This window comes from Rhinopithecus roxellana, chromosome 12 (genome assembly GCF_007565055.1).
Source record: "Rhinopithecus roxellana isolate Shanxi Qingling chromosome 12, ASM756505v1, whole genome shotgun sequence".
Taxonomy (NCBI): Eukaryota; Metazoa; Chordata; class Mammalia; order Primates; family Cercopithecidae; genus Rhinopithecus; species Rhinopithecus roxellana.
This window is the reverse complement of record NC_044560.1, coordinates 31,191,838-31,210,939: the sequence shown is the minus strand read 5'-3', so window position 1 is coordinate 31,210,939 and position 19,102 is coordinate 31,191,838. Positions and strand designations below refer to the sequence as shown.

The window sequence follows — 19,102 nt, the reverse complement described above, 5'->3', positions numbered from 1 at the left end:
TTATGACTGGAGAACTGAATAGGGGAGCTCCAGGGAACTAGAAAGTATCAAGAAGATCCCAGAAAGGAACAAGTTCAAAAAAGCAACCCATGTTCAAGTTCAAAAAACCCAAAGTTGGCCCCGGCATGGTGGCTCACGCCTGTAATCGCAGCACTTTTGGAGGCCGAGGTGGGTGGATCACCTGAGGTCGGGAGTTTGAGACCAGCTTGACCAACATGGAGAAACCCCGTCTCTACTAAAAATACAAAATTAGCTGGGCATGGTGACACATGCCTGTAATCTCAGCTACTCGGGAGGCTGAGGCAGGAGAATTGCTTGAACCCGGGAGGCGGAGGTTGGGGTGAGCCGAGATCATGCCATTGCACTCCAGCCTGGGCAACAAGAGTGAAACTCCGTCTAAAACAAACAAACAAAAAAGTCCAAAGTTCAAAAAAACTCAGTTTTTAGGAACTCTTAGGCTCATTTTTGCCTGAATATATGTGGATCTGTCCCTAAATAACATATCAAAGACTTTAAGAACTAAAGTGTAAGTTTCAGATTGGATTGGATGGTGCACACAGTGGACAAATCCAAATAACACTGCAAAGGCCTTGAAAACTGACACTGGAGTCACAGTCCACACAAGGCTTGTTGGAACTTGCAGCCTGAACCCAACACGGTCAATACCTATTAAAACAAAAGTATCAACCATCTCCATAGGATTTATTTTATGTTTTATTATTTTTTAATTTATTTTTTTTTTCTGAGACGGAGTCTCGCTCTGTCGCCCAGGCTGGAGTGCAGTGGCGTGATCTTGGCTCACTGCAACCTCTGCCTCCTGGGTTCAAGGGATTCTCCTGCCTCAGCCTCCCCGAGTAGCTGGGACTGCACACATAGTGGCACACATCTGTGGTTTCAGCTACTCGTGGGCTGAGGTAGGAGGATCACTTGAGCCCAGGAGGTCCAGACTACAGTGAGCTGTGGGTTCACCACTACACTCCAGCTGGAATTATCTCTACCCTATGCAATAAACAAGTCAAATTAACCACTAAGCCTAGCTATTTTTAAAAAAATTTTTTTTAATTTTTAGTAGAGACGAGGTTTTACTATGTTGGCCAGGCTGGTCTCGAACTCTTGACCTCAGGTGATCTGCCCGCCTCAGTCTCCCAGCGTGCTGGGATCACAGGCGTGAGCCACTGCGCCCAGCCAAGAATTTTAATTAGATGTATCTTGGTATAATTTCTGAAGTTCAAAGAAACAGAGAAAACTCCACTGAAGTAACAACCTAGTGAGTCAGGGTGTATCCTATACATGTTTGTGTTTGGTGCTGCCCCTGCAGTTCTCTAAAGTTCTGAATTAGTTACCAGCCTCAAGCTATCAGGGGATTTAATATAGAAATCTGGATTTCTGGTTTACTTTGGAGAGCTGGAAAGCAGCACTGGACCTTCATTCTTACATGACAGCTGTCTCCTGGATTTAACAAGCACTTAACCCCTTTGAGAAGGAGTACAGGCTCTTTCACTAACCACTGTCCGCACTATTGCCTACTCCCACACAGACCCTGAGGGCACAGCCTGAGCTGCAACGTACATTTGCAATATTACTTTCCTTAATTTCACCTTCATTACTGAAGGATATTTTTGCTAGATATAAAATTCTGGATTGACAGCTCTTTTTTTCAGCACAATAAATTATTGTTCCACTTTTTTCTGGCCTCCAGAGTTTGTGAAGAGTAATCCAGTCATTCAAATCATTGTTTCACCTATAAGAAATACATTATTTTTTTACATTTCTTTCACTATTTATTTTGTCTTTCATTTTCAGCAGTTTGATTATGATATATCTGACTATGGATTTCTTTGGGTTTATCCTATTTGGGGTGGCTGAGCTTCTCAAAATGGCTTTGTTTGTTTTATCTTTCACCAAAATTAGTAAGTTTTCAGCCATTATTTCTTCAAATCTTTTTTGAGTCCTGTACTTTCTCTTCTTCTGAAACCCTGATGACACAAATGTTAAATCTTTTCTTGTTCTACATTCCCAGAGGCTGTGTTCTTTTTACATTTTCCATCTTATTTTCACTGTTACTCATATTAGCTAATTTCTTTTGAACTATCTTCAAGTTTATTGACTTTATTACCTCCATTCTGCTTTTGAGTGGTTTTTATTTCGGCTACTGCACTTTTCAGTTCTAAAATGTGTTTATTCTTCTTTATATCTTCTACTCTTTTGCTGAAACTTTCTATTTTTATATTGGTTTGCAGAGTGTGCATGATTCCTTGTTCAAGCATTTTTAAAATAGCTGCTTTAAAGTCATTATCTGATAATTCCAACATGAATCACCTTTATTTTGGTGTCTGTTGTCTTTTGCTATGTGAGTTAAAATTTTCTTCATTCTTCATATGTTGAGTGATTTTGGATGGTATCCTAAGGCATTCTGAATATTATTCTGTAAGACCCTAGATCTTCTTTTAATCATATGGGAGCCAGGCACAGTGGCTTACGCCTGTAATCCCAGCACTTTGGGAGGTCGAGGTGGGCAGATCACTTGAGGTCAGGAGTTCGAGACCAGCCTGGCCAATGTGTTGAAACCTGTCTTTACTAAAAATATAAAAAAATTAACTGGGTGTGATCTCAGCTACTTGAGAGGCTGAGGCAGGAGGATCTTTTGAACCCAGGAGGCGGAGGTTGCAGTGAGCTGAGATCACGCCCCTATACTCTCGCCTGGGCAACAGAGCAAGATTCCATCTCAAAAAAAAAAAAAAAATTTAATAGGCTGGGTGCGGTGGCTCACGCCTGTAATCCCAGCAGCTTGTGAGGCCAAGGTGGGTGGATCACAAGATCAGGAGTTCAAGACCAGCCTGGCCAAGATGGTGAAACCCCATCTCTACTAAAAATACAAAAGTTAGCCAGGCATGGTGGCGCATGCCTGTAATCCTAGCTACTTGGGAGGCTGAGGCAAAAACAAAATGAAACAAAAACCACTTTCCTCATATATATTGCTCAGCAAAAAGGGAACCATCTGAGTACTAAGAGTTTTCATCAACCCTGGAAATTTGTTTTATTAGGGTTCTATATCATTGCCATATTTTCCTTCCAGAATTCATATTTTACATTCATTTTATTTCTTACATCAATTTTTCTTCCCTGTGACTTACTGTTTTCTGTCATCATTTTCATCCTTCTCTGAAAGTTTTTTAGACAATTCATTCCAGCTTTTTCCCTAGCTTTATTGAGGTATATTTGGCAAATAAAAATTATATATATTGGCTGGGTGTGGTGGCTCAAGCCTGTAATCCCAGCACTTTTGGGGGGCCGAGGCAGGTGGATCACCTGAGGTCAGGATTGTGTGACCAGCCTGACCAATATGGCGAAACCCATCTCTACTAAAAATACAAAAATTAGCCTGGTGTGGTGGCGCATGCCTGTAGTCCCAGCTACTTGGGAGACTGAGGCAGGAGAATTGCTTGAACCCAGGAGGCAGAGGTTGCAGTGAGCCAAGATCGTGCCATTGCACTCCAGCCTGGGCAACAAGAGCGAAAACTTTCTCAAAAAAAAAAAATTATATATATTTACAGTATACAATTAGGTGTTTTGATATATGTGTACGCATTGTGAAATGATTACCATAATCAAGCCAATTAATGTATCTATCACATCACACAGTTACCAATTTGTATATATGTGTATATGGTAAGAACATTAAGATCTACTCCCATAATAAATTCCAAGTATATAATACAGTATTATAAACTATAGTTACCATGGTATACATTCTGTATTGGTATTACTATTAATGGTATGTACTTACATGGCAGTACATACTATTAATATATAATGCTGTATATTAGATCTCCAGAAATTTTTTATTCTGCATAACTGGAACTTTGTACCGTTTGACCAATATATTCTTTCCTCCATCCCCCAACCCCTGGCAACCTCCATTCTACGCTCTTCTTCTATGAGTTCAACGTTTTAGAGTTCATATATAAGTGAGATCACTGCAGTATCTGTCTTTCTGTGCCTGGCTTATTTCACATATGCCCTCCAGCTTTATCTATGTTGTTGAAAGTAACAGGATTTTCTTCATTTTTAAGGTTTAATAATATTCCAGTGTTTGTGTATTTGTATATATACACACACATTCCATTGTGTGTGTGTGTATGTGTGTGTATACACACATCACATTTTCTTTATCAATGTATCCATTGATTCCATATCTTGGCTATCATGAATGATGCTGCAATGAACATAAGAATGCAGATATTTTTTCCCCATACTGATTTGATTTCATTTGGATATATACCCGGAAGTGAGTTTGCTGGGTTATAGGGTAGTTTTGAGAAACCTCCATGCTGTTTTCCGTACTGGCTGTTTCAATTTATGCTACTAACAAGTGTACAAGGATTCCCTTTTTGCCACATCCTTTCCAACACTTGTTATTTTTTTGTCCTTTTGATTATAGCAGTTCTGACAGGTGTGAGAGGATTTTGTCTGTCTGTTTGTTTGTTTGTTTGAGATGGAGTCTCACTCTTGTTGCCCAGGCTGGAGTGCAGTGGTGTAATCTCGGCTCACTGCAACCTCTGCCTCTCGGGTTCAAGTGATTCTCCCGCCTCAGCCTCCCAAGTAGCTGAGATTACAGGTGCCCGCCACTATGCCTGGATACTTTTTGTATTTTAGTAGAGATGGGGTTTCATCATGTTGGTCAGGCTGGTGTCGAACTCCTGACCTCAAGTGATCCACCTGCCTTGGCCTCCCAAAGTGCTGGGATTATAGACCTGAGCCATGGTATCCGGCAATGAGGTGATAGTTCATTGTGGTTTCAATTTCCATTTTCCTGATGATTGGTAATGTTGAGTGTTTTTTCATATACCTATTGGCTGTTTCTATGTCTTCTTTTGAGAAATGCCCACTTTTTAAATTGGGTTATTTGTTTTCTTGTTACTGAGTTGAGTTCCTTATCTATTTTGGATATTAGCATCTTACCAGATACAAGGCTTGAAAATATTTTATCCCGCTCTGTGGATAGTCTCTTTACTCTGTTGTTTCCTTTGCTGTGCAGAAGCTTTTTAGTTTGATGTAATCACATTTTTCTATTTTTTGCTTTTCTTTTCTGTGTTTTGGGGTCATATGCAAAAAAAATCATTGCCTAGACTGATGTCATGGAACTTTCCCTCCTCTGTTTTCTTCTAGTAGTTTTATAGTTTTGTGTCTTATGTTTAAGTCTTTAATCCATTTTGAGTTCACTTTTGTATATGTATGTGATAGGAATTCTATTTTATTCTTTTGCATGTGGACATCCAGTTTCTCATCACCATTTATTGAATTGTCTTTTCTCCATTGTGTGTTCTTGGCATTTTTATTGAAAATCCAATGACCATAAATGCAAGGGTTCTGTATGGATTCTTGGTTCTGTATTCTGTTCCATTGGTTGATGGAACCAATAGACCATTGGTTGATGTGTCTATTTTTATGCCAGTGCCATGCTGTTTTGATTACTGCAGCTTTGTCATCTATTTTGAAATCTATCTGATGTAGTGATGCCTCCAGCTTTGTTCTTCTTGTTCAAGATTACCTTGACTATTCAGGGTCTTTTATGGTTCCATATGAATTTTAGGATTGTTTTTGCTGTTTCTGTGAAAAGTACCTTTGGAATTTTGTTAGAGATTCCACTGAATCTGTACATTGCTTTGGGTTGTATGGACATTTTAACAATATTAATTCTTCCCATTTATGAATACAGAATATATTTTCATTTATTTGGGTCTTCATTTTTTTTTTTTTTATTATACTTTAAGTTCTGGGATACATGTGCAGAATGTGCAGGTTTGTTACGTAGGTATACACATGCCATGGTGGTTTGCTGCACCCATCAACCCGTCATCTACATGAGGTATTTCTTCTAATCCTATCCCTCTCCTAGCTCCCCACCACACCCTTTTTTATTTAATGCAATTTAATTTTAGAAAAGAGTCTCACTCTGTTGCTCAGGCTGGAGTGCAGTGGTGTGATCTCAGCTCACTACAATCTATGCCTCCCGGGTTCAAGCAATTCTTCTGCCTCAGCCTCCCGAGTAGCTGGGACTACAGGCACATGCTGCCACGCCCAGCTAATTTTTTTTTCTTTCATTTATTTATTTATTTTTTGAATTTTAGTAGAGATGGGGCTTCACTATGTTGCCCAGGCTGGTCTTGAACTCCTGAGCTCAGCCAATCCACCTGCCTTGGCTTTCCAAAGTGCTATGATTACAGGCGTTATCCACCACGCCTGGTGTGTCTTCATTTTTTTTAATCAATGTTTTATAGTTTTATGTATACAGATTTCCTTTGTTAAATTTTTTCCCAAGTATTTTATTCTTTTTGATGTTATTATACATGGGATTGTTTTCTTGATTTCCTTTTCTGATAATTTGTTGCTAGTGTATAGAAACAACCGATTTTTGTATCTTACTGAATACACATACATTTATAACTCTTTTTTTTTTTTTTTTTTTTTTTTTTTTGAGACGGAGTCTTGCTCTGTCGCCCAGGCTGCAGTGCAGTGGCGCAATCTCGGCTCACTGCAAGCTCCGCCTCCCAGGTTTACGCCATTCTCCTGCCTCAGCCTCTCTATTAGCTGGGACTACAGGGGCCTGCCACCACGCCCAGCTAATTTTTTGTATTTTTAGTAGGGGTTTCACCATGTTAGCCAGGATGGTCTCAATCTCCTGACCTCATGATCCACCCGCCTTGGCCTCCCAAACTGCTGGAATTGCTGGTATGAGCACACTGAGCTGTAAATAAATAACATTTATTACTTCTAACAGTTTTATGGTAGATCCTCTAGGGTTTTTTTGAATTTGGATGGCTTTTATTCCTTTTTATTGCCTTAAATGAATAAAAAGGACTTTTGGTACTATGTTGAGCAGAGTGTCAAGAGCAGACATCCTTGTCTTGTTTCTGATCTTAGGGGAAAAACCTTTATCTTTCCAATGTTGAGGATAATGTTAGCTGTAGGTTTGTCATATATGGCCTTTATTATGTTGAGGTAGATTCCTTGTACACCTAATTTGTTGAGAGAGTGTTGATTATGGAAGTATGTTCAATTTTGTAAGATTATTTTTCTGTGTCTACTGAAATGATCATATGGTTTTTGTCCTTCCCTCTGTTAATGTGATGTATCACATTGATTGATTTGCTTATGTTGAAACGTCCCTGTATCCTAGGAATAAATCTCCCTTGATCATGGTGTATGATCCTTATAATGTGCTGTTGAATTCCATTTGCTAGTATTTTGTTGAGGATTTCTGTATCTATGTTCATCAAGGATATTGGCCTGTTATTTTCTTGTAGATTTTTTGCCTGGCTTTGGTATCAGGTTAATACTATCCTCATAAAATGAGTTTGGAAGTGTTCCGTCTTCAGCATTTTGGAAGAGTTTGAGAAGAATTGGAGTTAATTCTTCTTTAAGTGTTCGATAGAATTTACTTGTGAAGCCATCAAGTCTTTGTCTCTTCTTTATTAGGAGGTTTTGGATTACTGATTGAACTATCCTACTCATAATTGGTCTGTTCAGATTTTCTCTTTCTTCATGATTCAGGCTTGGTAGTTGTATGTTTCTAGGAATTTATCCTTTTTTTCCTAGTTTATCCAATTTGTTGGCATATAATTATTCATAGTAGTCGCTTATGATACTTCATTTGTGGTGTTGTTGTTGTTTTAGAGATGAGGTCTCTCTCTCTTGCCCAGGCTAGAGTATAGTGGCATGATCATAACTCACTCTGGTTTTGAACTCCTGGGTTCAGGCAGTCTTCCTGCCTCAACCTCTCAAGTAACTGGGGCTATAGTCGTGCACCACTCTGCCGAGCTAATCCTGACTGTTTTATGGTGTCTTTGTTCCTATCTCAGTCTTTCTTTCTGATTTGATTTTTTTATGGTGGTATGATTTGATGTCTCCTTGTCTTCAGTGTATCTACTAGAGAGTTTTTCTTTGTGGTTACCATAAGGCTTACATAAAACATCTCATAGTTATGACAGTCTATTGTAAGCTAATAATAACTTAAGTTTAGGCTGGGTGTGGTGGCTCACACCTGTATTCCCAGCACTTTGGGAGGCTGAGGTGGAAGGATCGCTTGAGCCCAGAAATTTGAGACCAGCCTGGGCAACATAGTGAGACCCTGTCTCTACCAAAATGTTTAAGGATCTCTTGAGGTCAGGAGTTTGAAACCAGTCTGGCCACCATGATGAAACTTTGTCTCTACTAAAAATACAAAAAATTAACCAGATGTGGTGGCAGGCACCTGTAATCCCAGCTACTTGGGAGGCCGAGGCAGGAGAATTGCTTGAACCTGGGAGGCGGAGGTTGCAGCAAACCGAGATTGCGCCACTGCACTCCAGCCTGGGAGACAGAGCAAGACTGTCTCAAAAAAAAGTTAACCAGGTGTGGTGGTACACATCTAGTTCCAGCTATTCAGGAGGTTGAGGTAGGAGGATCCTTTGAGCCCAGGAGGTTGAGGCTACAGTGAGAACTCTGGCCTGGGCTACAGAGCAAGACCCTGTTTCTCAATAATAATAATAGTAGTAGTAATAATAATAGCTTAACTTTGACCACATACAAAAGTCTGCATTTTTCCACCTACATTACGTTATTGATGTTACAATGTACATCTTTTATATATTGTGCATCTATTAGCAAATGATTGTAGGTTTATCTTTAATACCTTTGTCTTTTAACTTTTTTTTTTTTTTGAGACAGAGTCTTTCTCTGTCACCCACGTTGGAGTGCAGTGCCACGAATTCAGCTCACTGTACCTCTACCTCCCGGGTTCAAGCAATTCTCCTGCCTCAGCCTCCTGAGTAACTGGGATTACAGGCACACGCTACCTACCCAGCTAATTTTTATATTTTTAGTAGAGACGGGAGTTCACCATATTGGTCAGGCTGGTCTCGAACTCCTGACCTTGTGATCTGCCCGCCCCAGCATCCCAAAGTGCTAGGATTACAGGTGTGAGCCACTGTGCCCAACCTTGTCTATTAACTTTTATACTAGAGTTAAAAGTGATTTATGCACTATTATTACATTATCAGAGTATTCTGAATATAACTATATTCATACCTTTACAATGAGTTTTATATTTTTATATTGTTAGTGCCCTTTTCTTTCTACTTGAAGAACTCTTTTTGGTGTTTCTTATAAGTTAAATCTAGTGTTGATTTTCTCTCACGTCTTTTGTTTGGGATTCAGTGATCAAATTAAATGCCTTATAGCTATCAGAGAAAGATTGTATGATGTACTTTTTTTTTGTTTTTTTGGTTCTTTGGTTTTTTTTTGAGGCGGAGTCTCACTCTGTCGCCCAGGCTGGAGTGCAGTGGCGCGATCTTGGCTCACTGCAAGCTTCGCCTCCCGGGTTCACGCCGTTCTCCTGCCTCAGCCTCCGGAGTAGCTGGGACTACAGGCGCCCGCCACCTCGGCCAGCTAATTTTTTGTATTTTTAGTAGAGATGGGGTTTCACCATGTTGGCCAAGATGGTCTCCATCTCCTGACCTCTTGATCCGCCCACCTCGGCCTCCCTAAGTGCAGGGATTACAGGCTTGAGCCACCGCGCCCGGCATGATGTACATTTTTACCATATCATCTAGTATGATTTCAAACTATCTTCCTTACATAATTCAGAACGTTATTCCACAAAAAGATTGAGTACCTATTAGTGTCATACACTTGATGGTTTTACAGATGATAACAGTGTTCATTGAGGTTTCATAATTTGTCTATGGCCTCTCAGCTAGTTAAAAAGTCCAGAATTGGCCGGGCGCGGTGGCTCAAGCCTGTAATCCCAGCACTTTGGGAGTCCGAGACGGGTGGATCAAGAGGTCAGGAGATCGAGACCATCCTGGCTAATACGGTGAAACCCCGTCTGTACTAAAAATTACAAAAAACTAGCCTGGCGAGGTGGCGGGCGCCTGTAGTCCCAGCTACTCGGGAGGCTGAGGCAGGAGAATGGCGTAAACCCAGGGGGCGGAGCTTGCAGTGAGCTGAGATCCGGCCACTGCACTCCAGCCTGGGCGACAGAGCGAGACTCCGTCTCAAAAAAAAAAAAAAGGTCCAGAATTCAGACCTCTTTTACAACCCTAAAGCCTTCAGTTTTCTCAACCACCTTGCTATACTCATTTTTTCTTTTCATCATAGCTCATTTCGTAGTCATTTCTTTCTCCATGGATAAGTGATAAGAATACTAGCTGAGATCCTGTCCCTCTGTAACCAGACCAAGCTATTTCTTTTAAAAATGTATTTGTATTACATGTATATTATAATAGTTTACAAAGCTGTACCTTCCTTACCCCTCCATTTCCTTGTCTAGGAGTCAGTGACTTTCAAGTCTTCTAGCTATTCTCCCTGACTTTATTTTTTTTAGGAGTCAAGGGGTCGGGCCTAATGTCCCCACTTTTGTATGGAAATTCTTTTTTTGTGTGTTGTCTGTTCGTTTGTTTGTTTGAGACGGAGTCTCGCTCTGTTCCCTAGGTTGGAGTGCAGTGGCGCTATCTTGGCTCACCGCAACCTCCGCCTCCTGGGTTCAAGCAATTTTCCTGCCTCAGCCTCCTGAGTAGCTGGGATATAGGCGCGCGCTACCACACCCGGCTAATTTTTGTATTTTTAGTAGAGACGGGATTTCACCATTTTGGTCAGGCTGATCTCAAACTCCTGACCTCGTGATCCACCTGCCTCGGCCTCCCAAAGGGCTGGGATTACAGGCATAAGCCACCGTGCCTGGCGGAAATTCTTCCGTGGTATTTACAAACATTAATCCCAATCCTCACAACAGTTGTAAGGGCTATCATTCCTATTGTATTAGACAGAAAACTGCAGGTTTGGAAAGTTGAACTAATTTGCCCAAGAAAACAAGGCTTATAATTATTCAAGTTTGAGTATAAAATGCATGTAACTGAATCTAGTATCTCTGATCTGTCAGTACCATACAATGCCTTCCATTTTACTCTCTCTCCTTTTCTTGAACCTACAAATGTCTTTTCTGCCCGTCAGTCATCACTGCTGTAGTGCGCATGTACTTGTTAAGTCCTCTCTTCTCTTTAACAAAGGCCAGCATCTCAGAATTACAAGACAAACTCTATTTTCATCAAACCCCAAACATATATCATATCTGTGCACAAATGAGTCCTACCTACCACTCATGCTATGTTCATTCCACTCTTGACTTTTCTTAAGCTAGACTTTTTTCTGGATGGCTACCCTCTAGTTCCTTATCATTTTTTGAAGAGCTCTGGACCTCCAGTTACAGAATCCAGACCAGGGCTATCCAAGAGACCATTCAGTGGTGTTGGAAATGTTTTATATTTGTGATGTTTAGTACAGACTTCCTTTTTTTTTTTTTTTTTTTTTTGAGACGGAGTCTTTCTCTGTCGCCCGGGCTGGAGTGCAGTGGCCGGATCTCAGCTCACTGCAAGCTCCGCCTCCCGGGTTTACGCCATTCTCCTGCCTCAGCCTCCGGAGTAGCTGGGACTACAGGCGCCCGCCACCTCGCCCGGCTAGTTTTTTGTATTTTTAGTAGAGACGGGGTTTCACCGTGTTAGCCAGGATGGTCTCGATCTCCTGACCTCGTGATCCGCCCGTCTCAACCTCCCAAAGTGCTGGGATTACAGGCTTGAGCCACCACTCCCGGCCCAAACTTTTTCTTGAAAAAAAGTTTTCTTTTTTTCTTTTCTTGAAAGGCAAATAGTAAGTATTTTAGGTTTGCAGTTCACACATTCTGTGTCATAACTACTCACTTCTGCCCTTTTAGCGCAAAAGCATCCATAGACAATACGTAACAAGTATGGCTAATAAAACGTCATTTATAAAAATCGGTGCAGGGCCATAGGCCATAGTTTACTGATGCCTGGGAATTTTCCATTAGGCGTATTCATTTCATCCTGACAATAGCCCTGTTAACGGTGTGATTGATTATTTATTTATTTATTTATTGAGACAGAGACTCACTCTGTTGCCCAGGCTGGAGTGCAGTGGCGCAATCTTGGCTCACTGCAACCTCTGCCTCCCGGGTTCAAGCAATTCTCGTGCCTTAGCCTTCCCAGTAGCTGGGATTACAGGCGCATGCCACCATGCCCAGCCAATTTTTATATTTTTAGTAGAGACAGGTTTCACCATGTTGACCAGGCTGATCTCAAACTCCTGACCTCAAGTGTTCTGCCTGCCTCACCCACCCAAGGTGCTGGGAGTACAGGTGTGAGCCACCATGCCTGGCCATTTCCCTTATTTTACAATTAATACTGTGGGATCCTATTATATGTCCCGTGTGTGTATATGCAATGAGACATTTTGTGTGTATATGATTAGAGTCATCCTTTAACAAGGGATGTAGGACTAAGGCATGTGTGTATTTAGCAAGCTTCCCAAAGTAATCCTGATCTATAGCAATGTTTGGGAAGCAGTGACTTATTTTGTTTTCCTAATCACTACCATCATCTTATTAGGTAACCTGTCTTCTAACTCTCTTTTTTCCTCATTCATTTGTAAAAAAAAAAATCAGTGAAATTCTCCCATATTGATTGAAGTTTCGTTTCTCCCAAATAAGAAAAACATGAGTTAATTATTTTCATATTTTCTTTCAGTCCTGGAATCAAGATGTGAGACCAAGAAATTATTTCTGAAGAAAGAAATTTATGAAATAGAATCAACCCAGTGGGAAATAATGGAAAAACTCACAAGACATGATTTTCAGTGCTCTAGTTTCAGAGATGATTGGGATTGTAATATCCAGTTTGAGAAACAACTCGGCTCTCAGGGGGGACATTTCAATCAATTGGTATTCACTCATGAAGATCTGCCCACTTTGAGTCAGCATCCATCCTTTACATTACAGCAAATCATTAATAGTAAAAAGAAATTCTGTGCATCTAAAGAATATAGGAAAACCTTTAGACATGGCTCACAATTTGCTACACATGAGATAATTCATACCATTGAGAAGCCCTATGAATGTAAGGAATGTGGAAAGTCCTTTAGACATCCCTCAAGACTTGCTCATCATCAGAAAATTCATACTGGCAAGAAACCCTTTGAATGTAAGGAATGTGGGAAAACCTTTATTTGTGGCTCAGATCTTACTCGACATCACAGAATTCACACTGGTGAGAAACCCTATGAATGTAAGGAATGTGGGAAGGCCTTTAGTAGTGGTTCCAACTTCACTCGACATCAGAGAATTCATACTGGGGAAAAACCCTATGAATGTAAGGAATGTGGCAATGCCTTTAGTCAGAGCTCACAACTTATTAAACATCAAAGAATCCATACAGGTGAGAAACCTTATGAATGTAAGGAATGTGAAAAGGCTTTTCGTTCTGGCTCAGACCTTACTAGACATCAGAGAATTCATACTGGTGAGAAACCCTATGAATGTAAGATATGTGGGAAGGCTTATTCTCAGAGTTCACAGCTTATTAGTCATCATAGAATTCATACCAGTGAGAAACCCTATGAATATAGGGAATGTGGAAAGAACTTTAATTATAACCCACAACTTATTCAGCATCAAAATTTGTACTGGTGATGAGCCAGAATATATGAAATGTGTAGGGAGGCTTTTAATTATGGCTGAAAACAGAATTTATCTTGTTAATAATTTCCCTAGATGGAATAATGTAGAAACATTGTATTTGTGGACTACAGCTTATTCAGCCTGGGAAAAATAATGTTGGAGAAACACCCTATGATAGAATATATTTTGAAAACCTTAACTAAATGCTCACTTCTCTTGACATCAGATAGTTCAGTCTGTCGTACTGAAAATGACAGCACTTTTTTTTTGTTTTTGTTTTGAGACGGAGTCTCTCTCTGTCACCCAGGCTGGAGTGCAGTGGCCGGATCTCAGCTCACTGCAAGCTCCGCCTCCCGGGTTTACACCATTCTCCTGCCTCAGCCTCCCGAGTAGCTGGGACTACAGGCAGCCGCCATCTCGCCGGCTAGTTTTTTGTATTTTTTAGTAGAGACGGGGTTTCACCGTGTTAGCCAGGATGGTCTGGATCTCCCGCCCTCGTGATCCACCCGTCTCGGCCTCCCAAAGTGCTGGGATTACAGGCTTGAGCCACCGCGCCCAGCATGACAGCACTTTTAACACCTTTCTAACCTTAAACATCAGAGAATTTTTGTAGAAATGTAGTCCTGTGGTTTTCATTTTTTCCTGTAATTTGTCTGTTACATTCTTAAAAATACCTTTAGTATCTGGGAGAAATGACCTCTTTATTTCTGAAGATGGCTTATTCCTTTCATTCTTTATAACATTAAGGCTTTCTTACTGTAAAAATGTTCATGAACAACATTTTACGTAATAGAGATCCTTCAATATCTTCATGGTGTTTTGTTGTGTTACTGTAATATCACTTATGAAATCCTACTGGTGGATATCATAGTCTCCTCTAGATATTTTGCCATAATACATGCCAAAATACAAGTCCCTGATGGACATTCTCCCTAAGCGCATATTCGTATCGTATCTTTTTTTTTTTTTTTTTTTTTGTAGAGATGGAGTCTCGCTCTGTCACCCGGGCTGGAGTGCAGTGGCCGGATCTCAGCTCATTGCAAGCTCCGCCTCCTGGGTTCACGCCATTCTCCTGCCTCAGCCTCCCGAGTAGCTGGGACTACAGGCGGCCGCCACCTCGCCCGGCTAGTTTTTTGTATTTTTTAGTAGAGACGGGGTTTCACCATGTTAGCCAGGATGGTCTTGATCTCCTGACCTCGTGATCCGCCCGTCTCGGCCTCCCATAGTGCTGGGATTACAGGCTTGAGCCACCGCGCCCGGCCTCGTATCGTATCTTTTAACTGCAGAAATAGTGTGTGAATATATTTTCCTTATAAAAGATGCAAACATTACAAAAAGGCAAATGTACCCTTTGACCATTGTCTTGTGTCCATTCCCTTCCCAAAGTATAGTCTTTATCAATTTATTGTTTATTGCTGATCATTTTTCTGTTTATATGTACATGCGTGTCTCAGTAAACATTAGAAAATGGGGGATAATTATAATACCTACCTCATAATGCTTTGTGAGGGTTAAATAAATTAAGGCCCATAAAGTGCTTAGCAGTGTGCCTGACATGATAAATGCATACTCACTGAATGTTAGTCATCATCATTATATTCATTGTCATCAGTATTATTATTTGTAGAAAGGCTTTTTAACTTCTGCAGAACATAGTCACCATTAGGCAGGGTAATTGACTGAAGAAAGACCCTTTTTGAAGGTAACAAGTTAAGAAAATTTCCCATCATCATGTACTTCCTGTTGAACATGGAATCATCCTAGCTGTTGGTGGGGAAAGTACTGTGAATAAGGTGTGTGAAGGACTTTATTCCGGAATACTCTTTTTGCCACATTATATACGCAGTAAAAAAGAAAGGAGAACATAAACAAAATATTGGTGCACTGAGGAAAAAATGTATGAAAAGAGAAACAGCATCATATTTAAAAAACGGACAGAGATAGAAACATAGTTACGGATTTAAAAGGTTATGTTAAATATAATGCTTTTTTCTGATATGTTTGAAAATTTAAACAAAATGTCTTTTAAGGCAAGTATACATCAATATTGACTCCAAGAAAATTAGGACTCTTAGAAGACTCTCATAAACACAGAGAATGGGAAAAATTAGCATGTGATCAATTAACTATTACTAATGAAGCACCAAATCCAGTTTCTTTCTAAGGAAAACTTGATCAAATGTTCAAGGAACTATTTCAGTTATATAGAAGGACACATCTTGGCTCACACCTGTAATCCCAACACTTTGGGAGGCCTCAGTGTTAGGATTATTTGAGGCCAGGAGTTTGAGACCATCCTGGCCAACATGTTGAAACCCCATTTTTAGTAAAAAATACAAAACTTAGCCAGGTGTGGTGGCACATGCCTGTAATCCCAGCTACTGGGGAGGCTGAGGCAGGAGAATCACTTGAACGCAGGAGGCGGAGGTTGCAGTGAGCCAGATCACGCCACGGCACTTCAGCCTGAGACAGATTGAGACTGTGTCTCAAAAAAAAAAAAAAAAAAAAATGTGCACAGTGTAGCTTTGTTTGGGGTTAAGTTAGTGTTTTGAAATGGGCCTTCCCTGTGCTCAAAGCATGCTTAGCAAGCAGCTCCCCACACTGGACAGATCGCATGTGTGGAAGGATGAAGTTTATGTCTGTAGAACTGTTATTTTATGCCCCACTTCCTTTTTTCTTAGATCCTGTGTAGACGGGTCTCTCTGAACGTTGTGTTACTTTACTGGCATAAGGAAGTAAAATATTTCATAATAAATTTGAGAAAGGTAGAGTGAGTAAAATATCTGCAAATGAGAGAATTACTAAAAATGGACTGTTGTAATATTTTGCATTATCAAAATGAGAATTGCCCAATGAAATTTTTTTTACTTTCTTTACTTGTGTGCTTATAAGTCTTTAAAGTTCCTCATCTAAAATTAGAGATAGTGCATTTGCACCCAAATTAATGAAGCAATACCATTAAAGAAAAAGAAAAGGGGCTGGGTGCTCACGCCTGTAATCCCAGCACTTTGAGAAGCCAAGGCAGGTGGATCACGTGGTCAGGAGTTCAAGACCAGCCTGGCCAATATGGTGAAACCCCATCTCCACTAAAAATATAAAAATTAGCTGGGCGTGGTGGTACGTGCCTGTAGTCCCAGCTGCTCGGGAGGCTGAGGCAGGAGAATTGCTTGAACCCGGGAGGTGGAGGTTGCAGTGAGCCAAGATCCTGACCGCACTCCAGCCTGGGCGACAGAGTCTCAAAAAAATGAAAGAAAAAATGATTATCTTTGCTCTTCTTCATTCCTCATTCCCTTCCCTCTGTCCATTTTCTTCTGAATAATGTTTAAAGGTTGTGTATGTTACCCATATATATCTTCATGCTAAAATATTAACACACAATTATTTATTTTATTATGTTTTTACAGAAAAATGGATAACTATACATTTCCCTGAAATTTGCTTTTTTACATTCAGCTGTACATCTTGGATTTTCCTTCAATAGATGATGATCTAACAGTCTTTCTGATGGTTGCAGTATGTTCCACAGTATTCTTTACCAATACCTTTTCAACCACTTTCCCAATTGTGATATTATGGACTGTTTGCGCTTTTTTGCCATCTAAAAGTAATGCTGCAATAAACACTTTTGTATTCTCTGTTTTATTTTTGTAAAATAAGCTTCCCAAGTCATTTCCAGTGTATTTGTTTTGTTTTGTTTTGAGACAGAGTTTCACTGTTAATTGCCTAGGCTGGAGTGCAATGGCGCGATATTGGCTTACCACAACCTCCGCCTCCTGGGTTCAAGGTGTAGCAGACCCAGGCCCCAGAAGGATGGAAAAAATGAGGTAGGGAGTGAGGGGACCTCAGGAGAAGACTGAGGTCTGCAGAATCCCAGGGTCAAAGAGACAGTGCGGTGTCCTGGTGGTGTCCTTGATGTTCCAAGAGGGGCGATAATCCATCTCCTGCGTAAAAGCTTCATATGGGCTGAGGAGGGGAGAAGTGCACAGAGAGGACGCAGGGAAGGCCAAGACAGCGACCAGCCTTAGAGCAATTTTAACCAGAAATGGACACAGTCCCCGGACCCCATCGCGGGGTTGCAGGCCAAGGACCGTCTCCAGGCAATGCATAGCTCCCTTGTCAGGTTAGTGGGAGTAGGGATTGTGGCGTCTGCAGGGGTGTGGAAGGCTGGGCGACGGGAGCAGCTTACTGGGCTGGACCAGAAATACTGAACTTCTTTTCCATCAGTGAAATCCACTTCCGGGTCAGAAAAAACTGCAAGTTCTGGAGCGGCAGGGCCTAGGAGAAGGTCAGGGCCTGAGCCTTCCTGGTTGGACCCCCCCCTACCTCCCATGTTTGGGTCTATCCTCATTTCCACCCAGCGGATCTTGAGTAACCTCTTTTGAGTCCCCACAAGTGTATTGTGTGCAGTGGGGCCAGGCTGCTTCATCCACTGCACGTTAAATGTTTCCAATACTTTCCGGCCAAAGCTTAGCGTTGTCAGATCACTGACTTTGAATGTTGACCTGGTTCCTTTTGAACAGAGTAAAATCTATTGAAATTTAAGGTCACCTCTTTTCATGGATGGTGAAAGGCAGGCTGTTCAGGCGCAACTGCCCTCAGGTCTGGAGGGCGGCGGAGGTCACTGTGGGTGGTGGGTGAATCCGGAACCTCTGTGACTCTAGACTTTCAAATATTTCATTTTTTCTTTTGCAGTTTTTGTTTGTTCCTTGCTTTTTTTTTTTTTTTTACAATGGGAACTGGAATGTAAGATGCCAAATTAGCCTGTGGGGAACATGGATTTTCACAACAGTAACCACAGCGTGTAGTTTCCATTTCTATTCCCTGTTCATGTGGGAGGCAGAGAAGGAAATCAGGTGCTCAGTTCCAGGGACATCGCAGGACTAGGACATGTACAGTGAGGGTGGAAGGCAGAGGCATTGCTTTAGAAGAATAAAATTACTGCATGGACACATATATATATGTATATAGATGTATTCTGTTCTTTCTCTCTATATATAATTTTCTTTATTTCACACTTGATATGATTTTTTTCTTATACTTTATGTTCTAGGATACATGTGCACAATGTGTAGGTTTTGTTACATATGTATACATGTGCCATGTTGGTGTGCTACACCCATTAACTCGTCATTTACATTAGGTATATCTCATAATGCTATCCTTCTCCCCTCCCCCCACCCCACATCAGGCCCCAGTGTGTGATGTTCCCCTTACTGTGTCCAAGTGATCCCATTGTTCAGTTACCACGTATGAGTGAGAACATGCGGTGTTTGGTTTTCTGTTCTTGTGATAGTTTACTGAGAATGATGGTTTCCAGCTGCATCCATGTCCCTACAAAGGACGTGAACTCATCCCTTTTTATGGCTGCATAGTATTCCATGGTGTGTATGTGCCACATTTTCTTAATCCAGTCTGTCATTGATGGACATTTGGGTTGGTTCCAAGTCTTGGCTATTGTGAATAGTGCTGCAGTAAACATACATGTGCATATGTCTTTATAGCAGCATGATTTATAATCCTTTGGGGATATACCCAGTAATAGGATGGCTGGGTCAAGTGCTATTTCTAGGTCTACATCCTTGAGGAATCGCCACA

General features: G+C 40.9%; 1 protein-coding gene across 3 annotated transcripts in view; it reads left to right on the top strand.

The window, feature by feature from the left end:
• Positions 1–17,124, top strand: part of LOC115892381 (zinc finger protein 566-like) — a 40,830-nt gene extending 23,706 nt beyond the window's left edge. For 2 of the 3 annotated variants that reach the window (XM_030913705.1, XM_030913704.1), the window contains exon 5: positions 12,579–13,876. In XM_030913705.1, the coding sequence (XP_030769565.1) occupies positions 12,579–13,519 (941 nt within the window). In that variant the 3' untranslated portion in view covers positions 13,520–13,876. Of the gene's footprint in view, positions 1–12,578; positions 13,877–16,911 lie in introns of those variants that run through there. The other variant, XM_030913706.1, reaches the window with a different exon arrangement.
• The last annotated feature ends 1,978 nt before the right edge of the window (positions 17,125–19,102 follow it).